We start from the raw sequence: 24,096 nt of genomic DNA, 5'->3' as shown, positions 1-24,096 counted from the left end.
CAGTGGCATTGATCCAATGATTTTATCTGATAGCCACCTGGAGTTGGGAAGAAATTATTTTACCCTTTTAGGGCTAATTGGTCCAAGCCATGTAAAGATTTTTCGCATCCCTCTGGATCAACAGGAATATGTGAGGGAGCAGGCTGTTGTTGTACTTTATTTTCTGGTTGAACTCGATGGATGGATGTCTTTTTTCAACCTAACTAACTATGTAACTATGTTTAGTTCATCAACCCCTGTGTTAGAGTAATTTCTCCTCACTTCCCATTCTAGTACTATGCTTTATTAAAACAGGAAGAAAACCCCGGATCAGTAAATAATGGCGCAAAGCGTCCAATCCATAAAAATGGCGCCGCATTAAAAAGATACGCTTATCGCTATTTATCGTTAGTACTGCATAATAATGGCGCACAGGGAAAAAAGAAGAAAAACGGCACACAGTAACGTTATTTATCAATAGCGCCGTTCATATGCCAAACAGCAGACGTTATTGTGCACAGTAACGTTATTTATCAATAGCTAACCTACATAAGCCAAACTGCTGAAGTTATTTAACTGCAAAACGGTGAATGGATTTTATGTAACACTGTCAAGGTTAGGATTAGGCACCACCAGGGGGTGCTTAGGGTTAGGCACCTCCAGGGGGGTGGTCAGGGTAAGGCACCACCAGGGGGGTGGTTAGGGTTAGGCACCACCAGGGGGGTGGTTAGGGTTAGGCACCACCAGGGGGGTGGTTAGGGTTAGGCACCACCAGGGGGTCTTAGGGTTAGGCACCACCTGGGGGGTCTTAGGGTTAGGCACCACCTGGGGGGTCTTAGGGTTAGGCACCACCAGGGGTGGTTAGGGTTAGGCACCACCAGGGGGGTGGTTAGGGTTAGGCACCACCAGGGGGGTGGTTAGGGTTAGGCACCACCGGGGGGGTGTTTAGGGTTAGGCACCACCAGGGGGGTGGTTAGGGTTAGGCACCACCAGGGGGGTGGTTAGGGTTAGGCACCACCAGGGGGGTCTTGGGGTTAGGGATAGATACAGAGAGGGTTCTATGTGTTAACGCTAAATAACGATAAGGCTTTAACGTTAAATAGCGATAAACGACAAACAGATTAGTGGCAACACCGTGCGCCATTATTCGCAGGCGCCATTTTCAGATGGATCCAGAAAACCCTGCAATTCTTTCTTAGTTGAATACATTGGATACATTTATCCTTACATAGTGAAAGGACTGGTTATAATTGTAGTTAGAATTATATACTGCTGGTACCCAATTGGAAAGGTTCCCTGACATCCTGCTCCAAAGGCTAGGCATTTGGCAACCAGTACGAGAAAATACTTCACACAGTGCTGTGCTCTTTTTTTCTCATCTTTTGGATCAAATTTAGGGCAGTGCAGGAAGGAAGAATAGCTTAATCTATAACAAGGATGTCCAACTTCAGTCTTCTAGGGCTATATCCATCCCATTGTTTAGGATGGACAGAGAAGTGTTGACATTTGTTCTGTTCTGAACCACAACTTTCTTGATTCAGTCCAATCAGTTAATTTGTGCTGTGCCAAAATGTGGGAGGACCTCGGCCCTTGTGGACTGGAGTTGGGCATTCCTGATCTGTAGGGATCTAAAGTGAAACTAAACCTTAAAGGAGTTATCAGGCAAAAAAAAATGGAGTTTCACTTACCTGGGGCTTCTACCAGCCCCATGCAGCCATCCTGTGCCCTCGTAGTCACTTACTTCTGCTCTGGTCCCCATCCATCAGCTAGTTTAGTTTTTGCCGACCTCGGGGTCGGCGGGCCACATTGCGTACATTTTTACGCATTCCGGCTGGTGCAGGAACATTAACACATACATTTTTATGCGTTAGCGGTTCAACGCATAAAATTTACGCATGGAACCACTCACGCGTAAAAATGTATGTGTTAATGTTCCTGCACCAGCGGGAATGCGTAAAAATGTATGCAAAGCGGCCCGCCGACCCAGAGGTTGGCGAAAACTAAATTAGCTGATGGAGGGGGACTGGAGCAGCAGTGAGTGACTACGAGGGCACAGGATAACTGCATGGGGCTGGTAGAAGCCCCAGGTAAGTGAAACTCATTTTTTTTTTTGCCTGATGACTCCTTTAATTAGAAAATTGATATGAAGACTTAGAATTAGTCATTCTATTTGTCACTCGTATGAAAAATTGCTTTTTCAATTCAGTGTACATACTTTTCTAGTAGTCTTGCCAACTGTGGTAACAGTACACTGTTTAGTAGTGATGGTCATGTCTAGGAGAACTCATGGAGAAGCATATAATCAGTTTGGTTAGGTGATAGATATGTAAGTTTCTGATTTGTTAGTCATGATCATGTTCTAAAGCAGGATGTGATCACAGCAAATCAGAGCTCTGCAAATTAATCAGCTGATTACACAAATCAGGTGCTTCTCCATGAGTTCTCCCAGACATGGCCATCACTACTGTTTAGCAAATGGCAATGGGTGTGGCCACGCTTGCTCGTTTCCCAGCGGTGGTTTGAAGATTTAGGAACCACCGCTACACTACTCCACCATCGCCGAAGAAGCAGCAGGACTGCGGAACCTGTGAGAAAAGTGCGGTGGGCAGTTAGATCTCGGCACTAGATCCCTGGGTAAGCTGACTATTTCCACATATCACTCATTGCATTGAATTTGCATTGACTTTGGTTGTGCAGGCTGTACTGCAGCAGTATAAAGGAGGCCTGTTTTGATGGTATGATATACTAATTAAAGATCTGATAGGGCTCTCTCTGGGATTGATTAAATACCCATATGACTTATGATTAGCATCATTGTGCCTTCATTTACTTGACCGCTGTTTGCTGCCATGTTTATGTTAATTGATTTTATTCAGGGACAAGTCCCTAATAAAGATTTTGTGATATGTTTGACAACTTGTTTGATGTTTGATTGATTCATGGATGTCTGTTTTTTTTATTAAATCACATCCAGTTATCTAGTCAGGTCAGCAGTTGTCTCATAAGTCAATCTCCACATCATACTAAATGTTTGCTGAAGTCATTGCAATGTACATAGTGATCCTGGATAAAATTGTTTGTTTTTCATGCATAACAGGTTAGTGATCCTTTAAACTAGATTAATACTAGCGTACTGTACTTTCGACTGTGGCATCAGATAACACATGATGAAATTAGCCTGGCGTTCATTTGATGCTAGAAGATGTCTAGTGAGGTCCAAATAAATGTGAAATTACCATGTTGTCTTTCACTGTGCATTCTGAACCATCTCCTGTTGAAACTGGATTTTTGAGACATTATCCAAATAATGGAACAGCTTCCAAAGGGCACACCGGATGCAGAACCACCCAAGTCTATTATGTTGCTTGAGCCCAAGTATCAGCCTGAAGATGTTGCATGTAGTGCCCACCACAACATGTGACTGTCATACAAATTAATTGTTATTTTACCCAGTGTCAGGAATGACAAGGAAATGCTGCTTTGAGTGGCTCGTGTGAACCTAGCCTTAATCTGCAGGATTCAGTTCAATGCTAATTACTAAGCATGTTGGCTCTATCTACTACAGAGCCAACACTTTTTGTTGAATGAGGACACCCTTCTGAAAGGTAACCAAGAGCTACTTTTTTCCTTTGGTTTCTAACAGCTATAGGAGCTGCCATGTTTCTCCCTCCCCTTCTAAAGGGAAATTATTATCCAGGGGAAGGTGTGAAGACAACATCTGTGACTTCTCTAATTTCTTTGAAGCAGTATGTCCCCACATGATGTGCTATCGAGATGCCCTAGGTACTAAAAAAAGGTGCTTGGTTAATTTTCAGGTGTGACCCTTCAGGTGACATTTCCTGACCTATTACTGTATAGCTGCATTGCTAGCCTGGTGTTCTGTGGCTCCAGGGGCTGAGGGAGATGGGGTGAAAACCTGTGGTACATAACAGAGCGGAAGGGGTAAGGAAGAAGAGCAGTGGACCTAACCTGCGCTCAGACTACATGACCAACCAGATCTCCCACCGATACTTTGGAGAAAGGAAGTGGGGTTGATTGGCCCCCGTACAAACGCTTGACTCTTGGCAGAGGCCACCACAGCCCAGAACCATTCCATGTAAACAGTGCTGGAAACAACCCAGGGGGGAAAGCAAGTGAAAATATATGGCTGATCTTTATATGCCGCTAAAAAGCATTTTGTGAACACAATTTTCGAAGTAACATGCTTGTAGAAGCTTTGTAGTACTAGCAATATGGACTTCAGACTATCTATTTCCCAGTTCTTGGAAGCCAGCTTTTATTAAGCGAATGCAATGGTACCATTGCGATCTCATCCATATCTATGCATGCGGCCACCTAGCTGATCTTCAGAGACTGAAGAAATAATTATTTTGTGTCCAGAGTGCATGTATTATTAATGTTCACATCTGTCCTTTGATCAGACCAGGGTTTTTCAGCTAATAGGACCATCTGCTATCACTGCACCATGTATGTTTTTCAGCCCCCTCATTTGTTGCCACTAATTGAGCACTGAAGATAACGATGTCTTCTTGTTTCCTTGGTTAGGTATCTCCGTGAGCGTGTCAACTTTTAATCTGGTTGCCATATCTCTGGAACGGTACAGCGCCATTTGCAAGCCATTGCAGTCACGAGCCTGGCAGACAAAGTCACATGCCTTAAAAGTGATTGCCGTCACCTGGTTCTTATCCTTCACCATCATGCTCCCCTATCCAATTTACAGCACACTGGTACCCTTTACAAAGGCTCACAACATCACAGGAAACATGTGTCGGCTAGAGTGGCCCAACGATCTTACCCAGCAGTCATGGTAAGTGTCAATAATAATATAGCCTGATACAATACTGTATAATGCATCATCCCGTTCTACATGAAAAGATCTATTGACTATAAGTATATTGATTTTGGACAAGATACTACAGGATAGAGATTTTACTTTACCAACAAAGATCAGGATAGTTAAAGCCATAAGGCAAAGCGTAGGAAGATTGTGGGTGTAGAGAAAGCTACTGAGAGCTTCCTGGACTGCTACAAGATCTAACCAGCCAATACCTAAAGAAATCAGGTGTTCACTAGAAGGGTTGGTACTACTATTAAAACTCAGATACTTTGGTCACATAGGGCCATATACAATTCACTTTTTCACCTGAGTTTTCTCCTAGGAGATAATTTTTCATCTTTGATTTAAAATAATTTTCAGCACTTTTCAACTAAAAAAGAACCAAAAAGTAGGCGAAAAAGTACTATCAAAATTAGTTTGAGTATTTTCTGGCTTTCTGGTGGTAAAAGGCATTTTATAGAAAAGTTGAAAAATATAACCTGGGAGAAAACTCTGGAGAAAAAGTTAATTGCATACGGGCCATAAAAAGACCGGATTCTTTGGAAAAAGTCTTGTTGCTTGGAAAAATTGGGGAGCAAAAAAGAAGAGTAGGGATGCTCATTTAGATTCCATGGAGTTGAAAAGACCACATTACCGATCGGAAATGGTCTTACTGCAGTAATAGTCATAAATCGGTCTCAGAAATCGGTATTCTGCTAAAATACCGATTTACCGCAATTCAGACATTTTAGCCTAATCACAGAACTCGAAAGCATTGGACCAATGACAGCCTGCAGAATTTTTCTGTGGAAATCAGAATACTGTGGAAATTATAGACCAATCACAAGACTTGGTAAAACTCAGTAGTATCCGTGTCTTGAGCATCGGAAAAACGCGGTAGTATTCGAGTCTTGTAATTAGTCTAAAATTTCTGTGGTATTCTGATTTTCGCTGTACCGCATTCTCTGATTGGTCCAATACACCCAGTATTTCCTAATTTCAGTATGGATTCTGCAAAACTACTTTTTTTCAAAATTACATAACTTTATTAACAAAAATGAGAAAAAAAAAACAATTCTGCGGTAATCTGTATCTGAAAATCGGATATCCGCGGAATTGGTAATCATTTCTGTGGAAAAGAAAATCAGCTTTTCTGAACATCCCTAAAAAATAGAATGGCAGAAGCTAAGATGGATAGACAGCATATGTGACGCTATGAACATGCCTGTACAACAGCTGAAAAAAGCAGTGAGGCCTGGTGCTCACCGAGCGGTTTTTGCAGCGATCCGCAAACCATTTCCGTCTGTGAAAACGCTTGGCAAATGTATTTCACACACCAGCAGTTTGCAGAAGCGTTTCTGCCTCATTGTAAAGTATAGGAAAACGCAAACCACTCTAAAAAATGCTAGATCAGAGAGGGTTTTCAGGCGTTTTTGTTACAGAAGCTGTTCAGTAACAGCTTTTACTGCAACAATATTTGTAATCTGCTACACAAAAACGCTCCTAAAAATGCTAGGCATGTTTAGAAAACGTCTCTAAACATGCCTAGAATCGCTCTGAAATCTGCTCCAAAAACCTCTAGTGCTTTGAGGATCTGCTGCTGTTTTGGTGTGCACTGGGCCTTACTGACAGACACATTTGGCGTGCAAAAGTTTACATGGCCACAAAGAGTCGACTAAATGAATGAGGAGGAGGATATTGAATCATCCCTACATTTCCCACCAATAGATAATGCAATTGTGTTGCATTACTAGATTTTCCCTCCTGTAAAGACATGAGAATCTCGACCACACATTCTGCACAGTTTTGCTTGATGCCAATGGAGTTGGCCAGTAACATGTTAATCATCTCTGCTCACATGCAAATTGTACGCAGCTTGTCACTGGGTCAATCAAATGACCTTTCTGTTCATTTGGCTTGGCCCAATTCCACACTACATACAATTTGCAGGAAATATGCATATTAGCTAGAATTGTTAGCATTTCAATGACCATCTCTATATACAGTATACCATACAAAATTACCGGTAGGCATCATTTCTTGACCCACCACAGACATGACTGATCTAGATTTGCTATTGATCACTGTGCTGCCTGAATTCAATGAAAACTTACTAACTAATGGTAAAATCTGCCTTTTGCTGATTGCCGTGACCTTTTACAATTTTGCTGCAAATTTGTTACCCGAACCACTTCAAAAGATGTATTTTTAATTGTAAATCTGTAAGAAATCTCACATATCTGATTTTTTTTTACTCCAAATAGTGGTCATGTGACCTATGGCCAGTGTGTGTAGCTGCAAGGTGAACGCCATTGTTGTAACTGACTGAAGTAAACCACATGATTTCTGCCTCAGTGTTCTCTTGAGTTGTATGGTGACTCCCGTGTCCCACCTGTTTGTCAGTCCATATGTAATTATGAGTCTAGGCATGCCTTCCCATGCTTCTTCTCATGGAGATTCTGTGCATATAATCATGCAGAGTTGATCTATAATACAAAAGCGTTGGTAATATTAGCTTTAGGCAGACAAAAATATACCAGATGGGGCAAAAGATATATATCTACCTGGTGTTGATCGTTCACCCCCATGTCACAATATCCCATTTGATATTACATCAGATGTAAGTAGAGATCCAATAATTTCCCTCTCCTCACTGCAGGTGCAAGCGATGTTCACTGCAGTACAAAGCTATGGAGATTTACTATTGTGCCGCTCCTGCATATGGCCCAGTAAACATCAGAGAGGATGTGTGTGAAGAAATGACATTTAGATTTGCAGACAGGCGATTACCAGTTACTTCAGTGAGGGATGTTTAAGTGAAATAGTAGTCAGGAACCAGAATAAAAAGTGACCCATAAGTAGTAAGTAAAAAAAAGGATATCCGAGGTGACAAACATTTACATTTGCATGTAAAAACAAGTATTTACCTATTTAGTTGTTTAAAGTTGTTGGCACACAGACTGCATCCTTCTTTTTCCCTGTTTGCCATCTATTCCTTTGAAAACTATCCCTCCCCTGGGTTGCCAACAATGCCCCAGAGGCAGTGATCCGGCATAGTCGCCGCGCCTGCACAGTTTGGAAGGCTGCACGTACTTGCACCTGATGTGAGCATGCATGCAGGATGATCTGGAGACCACCAGGAGGGCGGACACAGCGGCAGAGGGCTTCCAACCTGCGCAAGCACAGTAACTATAGCGGATTACTGCTTCTGGGGCATTGGTGCCAACCCAGGGGAGGGTTGGGCCCTGGTCGGCACAGTTTTCAAGGGCAAAGGAAGCAATGGGGGGATAAAGGAGGACGCAGTCTGTGTGCCATCATCTTTAAACAACTAAACAGGTAAATACTTGTATCCATCATTGTCGCCTCGGACATCCTTTAAAAAATAGACAATTTTGAGTGGGTAAGCCACTTAATGAATTGGCTTCTATGGTCCACTCGGTAGCTACCATTGCAAGGAGTTGAAAAAAAATCCTTTGGTTAACCTTGAGGAAGTCAAATCTAGGATAAACTCTTTTATGATCAATGAAATAATTGAAAAGAAAGATACACACAAGAAATCTGAAAAAGTCTGGGACCCCTGGCTTAAAATGGAACACCCTTCATTGGAGGACACTTTGATAACATGTCTGTGAGATACTGTATGATCCTTCTCTTCTTTCCTTACTTTCCTCTATTTCTTACTTTTTCTCTCCCATCTCTTTGTTCTACTAACAGACTTGACCCAACTCCTTCTCGGTGTTCTGTCTATTCTCAGCAGACAGCTCACCAAAGTCCCACAATCTACCAGTCCACCTCCTGGTGGATTCGTTTCCCCACCTATTCTAATGCATGTTCCAGAAAGTATAGGTAGAAGAGATCAGCAGCACCACGTAGATGTATTCAAGCTCTTTATTGCATAAAGATAGCGCCCAGGGACAGCAACAGACGCTGTTTCGGAGACAAGCTCCTTCCTCAAGCTGTATAGGCTCACAAGGATCATGCTTTATGCAATAAAGAGCTTGAATACATCTACGTGGTGCTGCTGATCTCTTCTACCTATACTTTGGGGGCTGCTGGACTACAGCGCCATATCAGCTTAGCACACGGATACCCTCACCGGGGTGCCTATCAAATGTGGTGTAACATGTTCCAGAAAGTAGGCTGTAGTCTTCTGGAGCACAAACTAAGCCCACATTAGCAGAACTGTGCCTGGACGTAGATTCAACGTCCTGATGAACGATGCATCCCCGTCGTTACTGCCAATTCCGCCGATCTCGCCACTCTGAGCCCTCCGCAATTCGCTTGCTCTGTGGTGTATTAGATAGCAGAGCTCTGTAAGCAGGTCAGGAGCTGCTTTCATTGGCTCCTGACCGTGTGATCACGGAGAGCCAATCACATTGGCTTCCATTAATAGACAGAGTCGGGAGCCAATGAAAGCGGCTCCTGACCAGCTGTCAGCACTCTGCTGTCATAGAGTCGGCAGACAGAGGAGCCTGCAGCGATGGGGCAGCGTCATAAACGGCGAGATCGACAGGTATGTGTGGCAATTCGTCGGGAAGCGGGTTTTACTGTGCCAGCAGTCTCTGGTCCTTAACCACTTCAGCCCTCAATCGTTTTCACTTTATGCATCCGAGCAATGTTCACCTCCCATTCATTAGCCTATAACTTTATCACTACTTATCACAATGAACTGATCTATATCTCGTTTTTTCCACCACCAATTAGGTTTTCTTTGGGGGGTACATTTTGCTAAGAGCCACTTTACTGTAAATGCATTTTAAGAGGAAGAATAAGAAAAAAACGGAAAAATTCATTATTTCTCAGTTTTCAGCCAATATAGTTTTAAAATAATACATGCCTCCATAATTAAAACCCACGTATTGTATTTGCCCATTTGTCCCGGTTATTACACCATTTAAATTATGTCCATATCACAATGTATGGCGACAATATTTTATTTGGAAATAAAAGTGCATTTTTTCACTATTCACTATTTACAAGTTTATAATAAAAAAAATATGTATTTCATCTTTACATGGATATTTGAAAAGTTTAGACCCTCAGGGAAATATTTGTGTTTTTTTTTAATTGTAATTTTTTTTTTATTAAACATTTTATGTGGATATTTTTTGGGAGGGTGGGATGGAAATAATTTTTTTTTTTTTTTTTTGTAAATATATGTGTATTTGTATATTTTTTTACATTTAGATGTAGTTTTACTTTTTGGCCACAAGATTGCAGCCATGAGTTTGTTTACAGTGACGTCACTGTAAGCGTAACATGTACGCTTAGAGGGACATATGGGGATGTATGAAGCAGAAAAAGCGAAGTTTCCGAGAGAAGCTGTCACTTTTTCTGCGGGGGAGAGGAATCAGTGATCGGGCACCATGGCCCGATTCACTGATTCCCTGGCTAACGAACCGCGGGCCGGGAGCACACATGCACACGCGCGATCGGCCGCGGGAATGCACATGGCCTCCTGGACATAGCTTCTACGTCCAGGAGGCGAAAGTAGTTAAGGGGGCAGAGACTGCTGGTACGGAAGTGGTTAATGTATATCATAATACTTAATTACAATATTTGTCACGTGTGTCATGTTATGTTGTTATAAAACAAAACAAAAACTTTTGAAACACCATGGTAAGGGGCCCCACCCTATAGTACCCCTTAAATACTACTTTTTGCATCCCTCATTGACCTCAGTACTTAAAGTGGACCGAACACAATGAAAAATCTTTATTTCACATATGATTGCTGAATTCACTGGATAGTGCTCTGTGCTAGTTTAGCTAGATCAGAGTGTCAGTTAGCTGTTATCAGCAACTGTGAATCAGAGCTGTAGCTGTGTGTGAGCTGCACCCTGCAGCTCCCTGTCCCGTGTTAACACAAGCTTAACCCTTCCAGTGCTTTTATTGATGTGAATCCAAGTAAAACCTCAGATTTTTTAAGTACTTCTATAAAATGTAATGAAGATTTTTTTCCCTATGGGTCTAGCATGCTGTGGCCAATTTTTTAGTGCAAAGAGGAAGATCTGAGTTTAGTTCTAAATAGTTTGGGAAAAAATCATATTTCCTTTTAAGAAAATTTTACAGATTCCCTCCACATGTGACAGGGAATCCATTCAGTATAGGCCATGTTTACTGTATTATTTTGTGATCATGCTTCTATACCAATAGTGTACTGATGTATCTCTTTCTATAGGTATATCTTCCTCTTGCTAATTCTGTTCCTGGTGCCTGGGATTGTAATGACTATTGCATATGCCTTAATATCTCTGGAGCTCTACAGAGGGATCCGGTTTGAAGCCAATCAAAAGAAAGGTATACATTCCTTTAACATACCTGATACTAATGAAACAATTAGGAGTTTTGTTTAGATTCTTTACATCAACAGCTGTCTTTGCACTTTGTGCTCAATTAAACAAATAGCGTCTGCACAAACATTAGAACCATTATAAATACATTTGTCATTAAAGAATAATTTGTGTCTTAGCTAACAAAAAGCTTTTTTAAGTAAGCTTTGTGAAGCTGGCCCCTCTACAATCAGCACAAATAAGAATTCCATCATGCTTGGTTAGTGCTACATTTGTGCCCATTTGTGCTGGAAAAAATAAGATTTGTGCTGCTTTCATTTTGAAGATAATAACACTTATTATTTCCAAAACAATACCCAGCCCCCATACAACAACCTACAAAAATGAAACCGGTATGGGTGGGTAGTGCTGTGCATGTGCTCATTTGTGCTGCTAAAGTCATCTTTCTATCTTTTATAGTTTTTGAGATACTCACATTTTTATAAAGGTCAAAAGTTCACTCAGGCTCACTCAGCCTTTGTAATGATGTAGGGGGCTGAGTGAACTTTTGACCTTTATAAAAATGTGAATATCTCAAAAACTATAAAAGATAGAAAGATGATTTTGCAGCACAAATGAGCACATACACAGCAGCACTACCCGCCCATACCAGTTTTATGTCTGTTAGATTGTTGTATGGGGGCTGGGTGATGGTATTGTTTTGGAAATAATAAGTGCTATTATATTCAAAACAAAAGCAGCACAAATCTTAATTTTTGTTGCACAAATGGGCACAAACGTAGCACTAACCAAGCATGATGGCATTCTTATTTGTGCTGATTGTAGGGGGGCCAGCTTCACAGAATCTTACAAATAGTCCATGTTTTTAATGTACGTATATATTACTATATTACAGATTTGGCACCTGTAAGGAGATATAGAAGACAGCAGGACATCTTTCTTTAGCAACTGCTGCTGCATAGAACCACTCAGTGGCTGGATAGTGTACTGGTTAAGGGCTCTGCCTTTGACATGGGAAACCAGGGTTTGAAACCTGGCTAGGTCAAGTACCTATTCAGTAAGGAGTTCAAGGCAAGACTCCCTAACACTGCAGGGTGGCCTCTTGAGCGCGTCCCTGTGGCTGCAGCTCTTGAGCGCTTTGAGTCCGACAGGAGAAAAGCGCTATACAAATGTTTGGATTATATTATTACTCATATCTCCCAATCGCCCCTATTTTGGAGGGACAGTCCCTCTTTTGGAGCTATGTCCCTCTGTACCTCTTTCTTTCTAATTTGTACCTCTTTTTGGACTCCTGTACAGATCTATGTAAATATATGTATTTTTCTACTGAAAAAATGTGTTTAATTGACTCTAAAAAAATTTTTCCCATCCTTTAAATTGATATGTTTCTTATTTTCAAGTATTAATATGAAGGAAGATGAACCAGGATAGAAAGGACCAGTGTGTGGTTTGACTTATAAAACAATGTATTTTTCTTATGAAATGTTTATAGTATGCATGACTAGGGGTATGGTGGGGCGTGTTTAGTGGTGTCAGGGGCGTGGTTTCAGTGTCCTTTCTTCTTATCTCAAACTGTTGGGAGGTATGGAACCTTTCTTAGGGGTAGTTCACACCAAGATCGCTTTTGAAAGCGACAGCATTTTGAAAAGGGTTAAAGTGTTTGTATGGGCTGGTTTCCACCAGAGCGATGTGATTTATTTCTCCAAACGCGAGCTTGGGTCCTGCAGCATTTTGAAGGTGATTATGCCTCAATGTAAAGTATAGGAAAACTATAAAATTGCTTTAAAAAAAAAAAAGTGATTTTCAAAGTGTTTTTTGCCTAAAGCTGGTCACTTCCAGGTCAACGTGTACTTCCTGTTTTGCCACAAGAACTACAAGATCTCCAGGCATAAATAGAAAATCGTTAGGCACATGCCAGGAGTCGCTACTGTAAATCCCTTCAAAAAGCGATATGCGTTTCCGATTACGCCTAGTGATTTTTGTTGTGAATTAGCATTAATGCCCCATACACATGCTTAAGTTAAGTCGGCTGAAAACCTTAATAGCCTGTTTTCACTGTGTGGCAGCATGCATCTTGAGAGACGTGATGTTGGCACTGCTGTGATGCAAGACATACCCGAATACCTCTAGCTGTGCCATGCATGGCTACAAGGATTCAGATGTACGTTTTTATGTAGCATGCCGTCCAGATTTCATGTGCACATGTAAATCTGCAGCAGCTTTTTGATTACAATGGGCTGTGTTTCCCCGCTAGCAGATTTGCGCTAATGGAAACAGGCTGCATTCACTGCCTGTCAGCTGCCCCCATGCACCGGCCAGGTGCTTGTAGCGCTCAGCACGGCAGTGGAGAGGCATCTGCACTTACCTGTGACATGAGCAGGTAACTGCAAAGTGAGATAAACACTGACGCACTGCTATTCAGCTACAAGGAATTGCAGCTCCATGGCGGGCAGATCGGAGGCTGAGCGTGTCCAAGTGAAAGACCCCATAGGCCAAATGTAGGATATGTCTTATTGCAAAACATAGTGTTCCTCTTTTAGCAACCAATCAGCTTCTCCAGCTCCAGTCATTAGTCCAGAACATGTAAAGGAGCTCTGACCGGCTGTAACAAGAGGGTTGGAAACGGTTTTGTAGATAAAGGCCAAAGAGTCCCAGATAGTCTGTATTCTTTACCTGTTCCCCCGGTGACTTGCTTGTTGGTGGCCAAGACCATTATTTGTGATTTTTTTAGCCAACAGTTTGGCTTCTGCACAGACATCTTCTGTGCACAGGTGACCAGCAGTCAGCTACAACAGATTATTTCCTGACAGTGGCTTTATCTCTGATGGTGGTGATGGAAGAGCCTCTTCCATCAACCCTCTTCCACCACCGGGCAGCACTGTACTGCTGACACTATCTTCTGAGTCCTGATCACAGGTAATAACATGTGATCGGAAGTCAGAAGAGGATGTCGGGAGTATATCGCCGCGGGTGGATGAAGAGGAGAAGCCAGTCCAGTGTGCGGAAAAGATAACTATAAAAGCTCCCTGCACCATTCTGCATACTCTGCCATGCTGTGGAAGGCACATTTCCCTGGCGGCAGGAAAAATTTGGCCCTGCAGGCAAATCAAGTTTGACTTTATTTAGCTGCTAAAAGGTTAAGCATCTATCGTACTAGTTTTAAGGCTTTTAATCCCTTTGTTGTAGTAGCATCACACTTCTCACCTGTGGGTTGGAGGCATGAAGGGGGGTGGGGGGGGGGGGGGGCATGTTAAAGCTGCTGAGCAAACAGTAATCTGCGTTTGGCAGTCATGTGACAAGTGGTGCAGGGATAGAAAGAGTTAACCTGAGAGATGCAAATTCAATTACAGAGGAAGAACACCTTGAGTGGCAGATAAACGGCTGTTACTTTCTGGAGGACCCTTGTATATGCTAATCAAGGTCCTTCCCATCTCATAATTCCATGGTGCTTAGTTTTTCCTTTTTCCAAAATAAATTACTGCTATGAATCATATAAGAGTTATGAGCAGGTCATGCTGCTCTCTTTACAAAATATCAGGCTCATTACTTCTATTGAGTTTGTGTTACAAACATGGTTATTTTGTTCCCTAAACAGATGCTCGACCGTCTCTGATTGTGGATACTGAAAATAATATGTTTTCGTTTTTCCTGTTTATTTCCATTATTCAAGTAAATGATTCTGCTTTCCTCCTCTTCTCCTGCTGCTGAACAGAACGTACAGGCAGCATAAGCAGTAACCAGTACGAGAACGGAGATGGCTCCTACCTCCAGAAATCCAAGAAAAAGAAAAAGGTTGAAATGCGTCAGCTGTCCACTCCCAGCAATGCAAAGATCGAAAGGGTGAGAAGCAACAGCTCTGCTGCCAACCTGATGGCCAAGAAACGCGTCATCCGCATGTTAATTGTCATTGTGATATTATTTTTCATCTGCTGGACTCCAGTGTTCAGTGTTAATGCCTGGAGGGCTTTTGACATGACCACAGCTGGAATCCTCCTATCTGGAGCACCGATTTCCTTTATCCATCTGCTCTCCTACACGTCTGCTTGTGTCAACCCCATCATCTACTGCTTCATGAACAAACGCTTTCGGATGGGGTTCCTGGCTACGTTCACCTGTTGTCCAGGCAGGAAGGTGCAAGGCAGAGGAATGGTGCCTGGTGTTGCAGAAGAAGATGGGAGGACCACAGGAGCTTCATTGTCTAGGTACACCTACACCAACATCAGCATCTCTGCAACGGCCAGCGCTACAACATGAGCTGAAAATGAACTTTCACCGTAAAGACTATTGTATAATACACTATATACACAGACAGGGCGCCATTGAAAATGTTAGATATCCGGCTTTTATACTCATACACAAATTGTGATGCTTTCCTTGACTAAAACAAGTATGAAGAACAAGTCAGTAATGACAACAGATTTGGTTATTTGTTGCAGGTGAGTGAGGAGCTACATTACACTCAGGAAAGTAGCATTTTGATACTTGAAAGGAAGCCTTTAAAGGTAACTTGAAGTGAGAGGAACATGGGGGCTGCCATATTAATTTCCTTTTAACTACTTGAGGACCAGAGGTTTATACCCCCTAGTGACCAGGCCAGTTTTCACAATTCACCACTTCACAACTTTAACGGTTTTTGCTTGATCATACAGCTTAGCACCCAAACAAATTTTACCTCCCTTTCTTCTCACAAGTAGAGCTTCCTTTTGGTGCTATATGATTGGTGCTGCTGTTTTAAGTTTTGGTTTTTTTTTTATTAAGAAAAGAGCTAATTTTTGCTTTTTTTAATTCCCCCTTCACCCCCTCCCCCTAAATTGGCTCTAAACTACGTTACATACACTACACACATACACGGGCATAGGGCTATGGCAGGGATTAGATTGTGAGCCCCCTGCAAGGGACAAAGGCTAGTTAAGTGACAAGTTAAGTGACGAGGCTATTCTCTGTACAGCGCTGCCTAAGAATATCAGTGCTATATAAATACATTTATTTAAATAAATACAAAAACCAGCTTGCCTGAGCTGATCAGCCGCTGGCAGGCCGATTGCTGGGCCCTGCAGTTTACAGTGACGAACGCTTGCACTCGTGTGGGCTGCCGTCAAATCTCCTTCCTCGCAAGTTGATGCACATGTGCGTTGCAGAGGAAGGAGAGAGTCACTCTCCTGCTTCACTCCTGCGTTAGGACGTTGGGAGGTGGTTAAACAATATCTGATGCCTGGCAGTACTCCTGATTTTTCTGGCAACAACAGTGTCTGAATCACACACCTGAAATAAGCACATGGCAAATCTAGTCAGAATTCAGTCAGAAACATCTGATGTGCATGTTTGTTCAGGGTCTATAGCTAATAGTTTTAGTGGAACATGATCAGCAGGGTAGCCAGGCAATTAGCATTGTTTAATAGGAAATAAATATGTCAGTCTCCATATCTCTCTCACTTAAGGTTCCCTTTAAAAACATTAAATGGACGTTAAGTTATTCCAAAATTATTTTAGGCGAAGGAAAACGCTATAATGTGCCATAGAACACAAGAGAAGATTTATAGTTACCATATAAATATACTCAAAATAAGGTTGCTCCATAGGTTTTGACTTTTCTGCCCCCTAGCCACTGCTTTGTATGCTCACAAGTATTCCCATGATCACCCCCTGCAAAAGTTTATAAACATTGCCACGCCCTGCACCTCTTCCTGCACAGTGACACAGGAAAGTAAATTAGGCTGGGTCATACTTACCCTTCAAATTGAAGGTTGCACTCACTCTCCTCTCATCTGTCTTGCTATCCTTGGCCTCTGCACCCACTCCATTGATATCCATGATACAGCCAGTGGCGTAACTACGACAATTCATGGGGTCCCCCAGTAAAACGTTGATCCCCCCCCCAATATTCACACCCTTGCCTACCCTTGGTGACCCTCATAGCCCTGGTGCCATCTCACAAGGGTCATAAAAGAATGTGGCCATCATGATCTTCACTCCCTAAACAAGTTTAGCCACAAAAACACCTGATCTGAATTATAGTCCATTGTATAGGATGAAGATAAGGTTAGTAGTTGGGGCCCCCATAGCTTTGCTCCTCTCTAGTTACGCATCTGGATACATCACAGGTGCACCGACAGATGGACAAGATGGAGAAGTGAGGTGAGACGGCTGAAGAGCAAGACAGGCAGGAGGTGAAGGAGCACAGCCTGCAACGTGACAGGCAAGTATACAGCATGCTAATGTGCTTTCTTGCACCACTCTGTATGAGTGAAAGAAATCTACCATGTTATACTCAATTTATATTGAAAATACAGTATATAGCATGTTGCAAGCATAAGTTTTTCCTCAATCCTTAATGATTAAGAAATGGGGGTTGTTAGGGTTAAATACTTTCCTGTTCTGGAGTCATCCCTTCAGGCAGTAATGCTGCCAGTGCCATACCGATTATTTTTCAAAATTGTTGCCGAGGCTCTGGCTATGCCATCTGTGTTACCGTGGCCCACCACCAGCTTGGCAGCCGTGGCCTAATTAGGCCTCCCGAGTTGGGGCAGGCTGCAGCAAATAGGACCGGTTCTAGTAACAATAGGGCCCCCGTGCAAAATAAATCTGGGGGCCCCCCTGACAGACACCCCCAAACCAGAAAGTGTCATGAGAGGCCCTTTGTTGCAAGCAAAGTTCCCCCCAGGGCCCGAGGTGGCTGCTGCTCCCCCCTCCCAATGTTAACTGTTGCTCCCTGAGGCCCCTGCAGAGTCTTTGGCAGAGTAGTGTCTCACCTGTGCTGGTGGGCACACTCCTCTGTCAGTCCATGGCTCCGTGCATTTCCCAATATCACCCTCACAGGGGTGCCTCTTCTCCATGATCCAGCATATATTATTACATAATATCATGCTGCCAGGCAGTCACAGAGAAGATGCAGCCAGCGGCGGATGGAGACCGGAATGCACGGAGCCACAGAGTTGTACATCCGCCAGAACAGGTGAGGCGCTGCTCTGCCGAAGACTCTACAGGGGCACAAGAAAGCAACTACTAAGTTGGGGGGTGGAGCACCTTGTGGGGCCTTTATAGGCTCTGAGGCCCTGGGACATTCGCCCCCTTTGCCTGTAGCACCGGCCCTGGCAGCAATGAAAGTGGAGGTTTCTGAAGAGCTTCGGCCGTCTTTAGAAAAATTGGCCATGATTGTACTGCTGCCGAGGAGGGGAGGAGAGTGTCACCTGTGACTCAAAGACATTGGATCAGCTAAGTATTTAAGCCTGAGACCTGTCATGACAGGCTCTGTCATTTTTACCTGAAGTAGTCTTTAAAAGAAACACGAGGTGAATAAAAAAACTGAGACAAACAATTTTATCTATCTTCCTTCTCCTAAAAATTATTATTTTTATACATCCCACAGTTTTATTTTATATTTAAATCTACCTGTTAAGTTTTTACTGTTTCATTGCCTCTGCTCAGTGACACATTCTTTGAAGTATGCCAGAACTAAAATCTATCAAACATTGTTATCTCTTTCCTGCTCTCAGGAGCCATTTTCTGCCAGGAAAGTGTTTTATGGCTGTAAGGCCTGGTGCACACCAGAGGAGTTTTTCTGAGCGTTTTGAGTTTTTGAAACCTCCTGCTAATGTTATCCTATGTGTCTATGCACACTGGAGCGATGAGGTTTTGTGAAAAAAAAACCCATAGCATTACATTGGGAAGAGCTTTTGAAACCTCTAGCGTTTGGGGAGCTTTTCTGGTGTGTCTCAGCCCTTATTCCTTATCAGTGAAGGTTACGATATAGTCCAGGATTCCGACCCGGACAGAAACTGTCACTTGAATACCTGAATATTAAGGGCCCGCTTCCACTTGTGCGGTGTAAATTCGTTGCGAAAAACGTGAAAACTAATTTGCATGCGGATGCAAATTTTACTGCAAATTCGTGTACATTTTTGCGTTTTTTTTTAAGTATGTGAATTTAACCATGTCAGTGCTTGTGTGCTTTTAAATAGATTTTAGGCGAACACATACAAAATCACATGGAAAATTCGCATAGTGAAACACATGCAAATTTCCTATTAATTACCTTGTATGCGAATCGCACAATGCCTTGCGGTGTGCGAGTTCTGATGGCTCTGCTGTGCAGGTTTTTCCTGCACAGAAAAACACTGTTTTCCTGACAAGTGGAAACAGGCTAATTAAGTTGTATTGGTTGTGCAAATCTGCGTGCAGAAAATGCATGCAGATTCACGATAATGGAAACGGGCCCTAACTCTTTCGGGCAGAGAAAGAAAAAAAGGAACACAGCCTAGTTATTTGTATGCTTGGTACTGGTTTTGGATTATTATTACAGTACATACACACGTCTATCTCATCAAGTCACATGTCACCTCGTGTAACCTTTAAGTAAAATTGTGGATGAAATGTGCAGCTTTATTTTGAGTATATGCTGTAAGGAGAAAAGAAATCCCAGGGTCACTTGCAAATCTTCCCATGTCGTTTATTTTTATTCTACCAGGAACAATCTGTTTTAACCGTCAGACTGTTTAAATTCCAACCAAAAAAGGGTATTTTGGCCTGGTGCACGGTGCAATAAAGTATCTGAATCAGCAGCTGTGGGCCGATGGTGGAGTTCCTTTTAGCCCAGAGCCTTCGGCCCCCCACAGCGATGAAGCTGGACATTTTGGCTGATCACACCCAGTGCTGTGAACACATTTGTCAAGCAAACTTTTTTGGATTGCTGTGGTGGACTTGCGTTATCATTGGACAGTGCTTGATAAGTAAACTCTTTGTACAACAATGGAAAAAGACAGACTGGAAAAGAGTCCCACACTCATATGGTGAATCTGTGATATTGCTCTCCCAGAAACAGTTTCCTCTGATAATCTGAAGCAAGTATTAGCCTTCAGCACCATGGACAGGACCTCTTCTACTCTCCTAGGCCTCCGCCACAGATTTATGAAGATTATTTTTTACAGACTCGTTAAACTGATTTCTTTTTGCTGTGTATGAAATGACATTTGTGTTTGTTCATCGGCTTAGTCTCTGATAAGCTGCAACTGCACGTTCTTGTAACATATCACAATGCCTTCTTCTCACTTTATACATCATTCCACTGAATTCTGTAATAAACGTTTGTAAAGATTGCATCAGCTTAGTTGGACAAATACTGATCTTGCTGCACAAAGTGGCTGATTCAGAGGGGAGGGGGGAAAGGGGAGGGAGGGGGGGGTGGCACTGATGTTCCTAGAAGTACTTGTATAAAGAGTATATTAAAGGGAATGCTGTGACAGGCTAGGATACTAGATAAGGCTACTTCACACTATACCTGTTGCAATGGATATCCTAAATACTAGGATTGGGTTTGAAAAGGTGCATTGCATGTTGCCGGTACGATGCGATGCATGTAGTGAAGCATATAGTCCATAGCCTTATGCTTCCATGGCAACCATTACCATGGTCAACAACCAGTAAAGCATAGCATGCTTGTGTTATTCCAACGGAAATTGTCAAAACACAAACGCAGCTGTGTGGAAGTGCCATTAGAACATAACTGCACTATATTGTTTTTTGCACCACAACAGAACAGGCGTAGTTTGAAAGGCATTTTTAAAGGAACTCTATCAAAGTTTAAGTTTTTTTTCTGAAGCCCTTTAGGAGTTAGGAGAGACTTGTAATTGCAGATAATGATAGTAAAAGAAAGAAAAAAAAAACATCCATCGCCTTATCAGATCTTGGAGGACAGTGCAGGGGTGAAAGGGTTTATGTATTCAGCGTTCCTCTCTTGCAATTACCAAGTCTCACCTAAAGGGCTTCAGCAAAAACTCAAACTTTGATAGTGTTCCTTTAAGTATTTTTCCTGCCCCTAATATAATCAGTAGGGAACACAGTGATCTTGCATCATCACCATCCTCTGGGCTGGAGCCATTGGCATTAATCAGTGTCTTTATTCATGAAAGTGATCAGGGGCATAACTACAAAACATGCCCCCCCCCCCCCCCCCCAGCAAAACTTTGATGGGCCCCCCAATGTTCCCCCTCTTTCCCTTTCCTACCCCTGGTGACAGCCTAGGGGCCCATCTCACAAGGGTCATAGAACAAGTGTGGACATCATAATCTTCACATCCATAACAACACCTGATCTGCAGGATGGAGCCCTTTATCGGAGGGAGTGAAGTAGTAGCTGGGGCCCCCTTACTGCTATGGGCCCCCTGCAGTCACAGGGACTGCTCCCTTTTAGTTACGCCCCTGAAAGTGAAAGTGAGGTTTCTTAAAGGGAATCTGAAATGTAAATAAACTTATGAGATAATTAATGAATTGTATGTATAGTACAGCTAAGAAACAGAACATTAGTACCACAGACATGAGTATCTTGTTGTTTCCAGTACAGGAAGAGTTAACAAATTTCAGTTATCTATGCAAAAGAGCTTCTCTGAGTTCTCTGACCCAACATGGGTCGCTGTTTTCTGAAGCACTTATACATCAAAGAAACAGCCAGAGACAGATTTAGATAAGATTTTTACTACTCTGCTAGTTTTATAGTTAATAATACAGCGTGTGGCTTGTAATTGCAAATATTACAGAATTATGCAATGTTATAAAAAAAACTATCTAAAAATTTAAATATGAGACTATTTTCTTTGCTACTAATGATCTATTAATTATCAGTACTACACATACAAATCATCACATCATATGTTTTTTTTGTTTTTGTTTACTTCAGTGTCACTTTAAAGTGAACCTAAAGCCGGTTAAAAAAAATGAGATTAACTCACCTGGGGCTTCCCTCAGCCCCCTGCAGCCGATCGGTGCCCTCGCAGCTCCGCTCCGATGTCTCTGGACCCACCGGCGACGACTTCCAGTTTCGCCGTCACGGGCCGACAGGCATGGGAACGCGAGTGAATGTTCGCGTTCCCAGCCTGTATATCGCCCCCTATGCTGCTATTGCACCCAGGAGGTCGCAATAGCAGCATAGGGGGCGGCCTACAGGCTGGGAACGCGAACAATCACTCGCGTTCCCATGCCTGTCGGCCGGTGACGGCCAAACCGGAAGTGTTCGCTGGCGGGTCCAGAAGTATCGGACCGGAGCTGCGAGGGCACCGATCGGCTGCAGGGGGCTGAGGGAAGCCCCAGGTGAGTTATTCTCCTTTTTTTTTAACAGGCTTTAGGTTCACTTTAAAGGGCCACTATAAAAAATAAATACATTTAAAATACATACATAATTATAAGATGTACATTTTGCACCAGGGTAAAATGTACCATAAATAACTTTTCTCCTGTGTTGCTGTCACTTGCAGAAAGCAGTACAAATTTGACAAGTTTTGGACTAGTCCATCTCCTCCTGGATGATTCTCACTCAGTATTTTCTCTATTCTTTAGAAAAGCACTCTATGGAAAGGATCTGTACAGGGATGCCAGTCAGCCTCCCTATGTGCTTGCATGCTATTTGCTATTTTTACATCTGGACTGAGCAAGGTCTTTTTCACTCTATAAGTGCTTTGTGATTATATTAAGCGCTGACGATTTTAAAAAGTGCTTTAAAGGAAAACTGTAGTGAGTGGTATATAAAGGCTGCTATATTGATTTCAGCCATAGCCCCTGAACAAGCATGCAGCAGATCAGGTGTTTCTGACATTATTGTCAGATATGGATTAGCTGCATGCTTGTTTCTGGTGTGATTCTGCAGGCAGGTAGCTCAGCAGGGCTGCCAGGTAACTGGTATTGCTTAAAAGGAAATCAATATGGCAGCCTCCATATACCTCTCACTACAGTTCTCCTTTAACAGTGCTTGAGCAATGAATTACAATGTGAGTGTTCTCACATGAGCGATGAGTTTTCTTTCTAATCGCAAACGCGGCTCCTGCACCATTTTCAGAGCGTTTGCGCTTCAATGGAAGATATAGGAAAATTGCTAAGCTCTTTAAAAAGCGCTTAGCTAAGTGATTTTATGAGCGCTTTTTCTCACAAAGTACATTAAATTGATTCAGCTCCTGGTCAAAAAGTTTACTTCCGGATTGTCTTTGAAAAAAAAAATGCTAATCGCCAAACAAAAGCGATTACAAAAGTGCTTTAGAAAATCGCTAATCGTTCAAGAATTGCCTGGTAAAATCGCTTTGAAAAGCGCTCACAAAAGTGCTCAGTGCTTGCGATTTATAATATGGACCAGGCCTGACTGATTCAGTAAGTGCTTTTGAAACAAAAAACTGAGAATACCTCATGGGGAGATGAATGAGTCCAAAACCAGTCAGATTTGTAATGCCCAATGTAAGTGACAGCAACATAGTAAAGATATAAGTTTGTTTACTTGTTAAAGGACTACTATCAGAAAACATTTTAAAATGTAAAATGTATGTCTATGCATATGTATAAGATGTGCATTAGGGATAGCAATGTTTACAATAATAATAATTCCTTTTTTTGTATAGCGCATTTCTCCCGTTGGACAAAAAGCGCTTATGAGGCAGCCACTAGAGCGCACTCAGTAGGCAGTAGCAGTATTAGGGAGTCTTGCCCAAAGAACTCCTTACTGAATAGGTGCTGGCTTACTGAACAGGCAGAGCCAAGATTTGAACCCAGGTCTCCTGTGTCAAAGGCAGAGCACTTAACCATTACACTATCCATGAGTTTAGGAGAACTCATGGAGAAGCATGTGATCAGTTTGATCAGCTGATACATATGTTAGGTTCTGATTTGCTGTGATGACTTCCTAGTTTAAAGGGAACCTTAACTGAGCGAGATATGGATGCTTCCTTATAAACAATACCAGTTGCCTGGCAGTCCTGCTGATCTCTTTAGCTGCATTAGTGGCTGAATCACACACCTGAAACAGGCATGCAGCTAATCCAGTCTGACTTCAGTCAGAGCACCTGATCTGCATGCTTGTTGAGGGGCTGTGGCTAAAAGTATTAGAGACACAGGATCAGCAGGAGAGTCAGGCAACTGGTATTATTTTAAAAGGAAAAATCCAAATCCTTCTCAGTTTAGGTTCCCTTTAACGCATGATTATGACCAGCAAATCAGAGCCTAACAAATGCTTCTTCGTGAGTTCTCCTAAGCATTGCCAT

The 24,096-nt window shown here is 42.4% G+C and overlaps 1 protein-coding gene across 1 annotated transcript in view; it reads left to right on the top strand.

Annotated features, from left to right (window-relative positions):
- Positions 1 to 16,112, top strand: part of CCKAR (cholecystokinin A receptor) — a 68,556-nt gene extending 52,444 nt beyond the window's left edge. Inside the window, exons 3-5 of the mRNA XM_068271766.1 lie at positions 4,525 to 4,786; positions 10,976 to 11,094; positions 14,800 to 16,112. Coding sequence (XP_068127867.1) covers positions 4,525 to 4,786; positions 10,976 to 11,094; positions 14,800 to 15,341 — 923 coding nt within the window. The 3' untranslated portion in view covers positions 15,342 to 16,112. The remainder of the gene's footprint in view (positions 1 to 4,524; positions 4,787 to 10,975; positions 11,095 to 14,799) is intronic.
- Positions 16,113 to 24,096: the final 7,984 nt, after the last annotated feature.

Source organism: Hyperolius riggenbachi, chromosome 1 (assembly GCF_040937935.1).
Source record: "Hyperolius riggenbachi isolate aHypRig1 chromosome 1, aHypRig1.pri, whole genome shotgun sequence".
Lineage (NCBI taxonomy): Eukaryota > Metazoa > Chordata > Amphibia > Anura > Hyperoliidae > Hyperolius > Hyperolius riggenbachi.
Note: the sequence above shows the minus strand (reverse complement) of the source record. Positions and strands in the feature narration are given on the sequence as shown.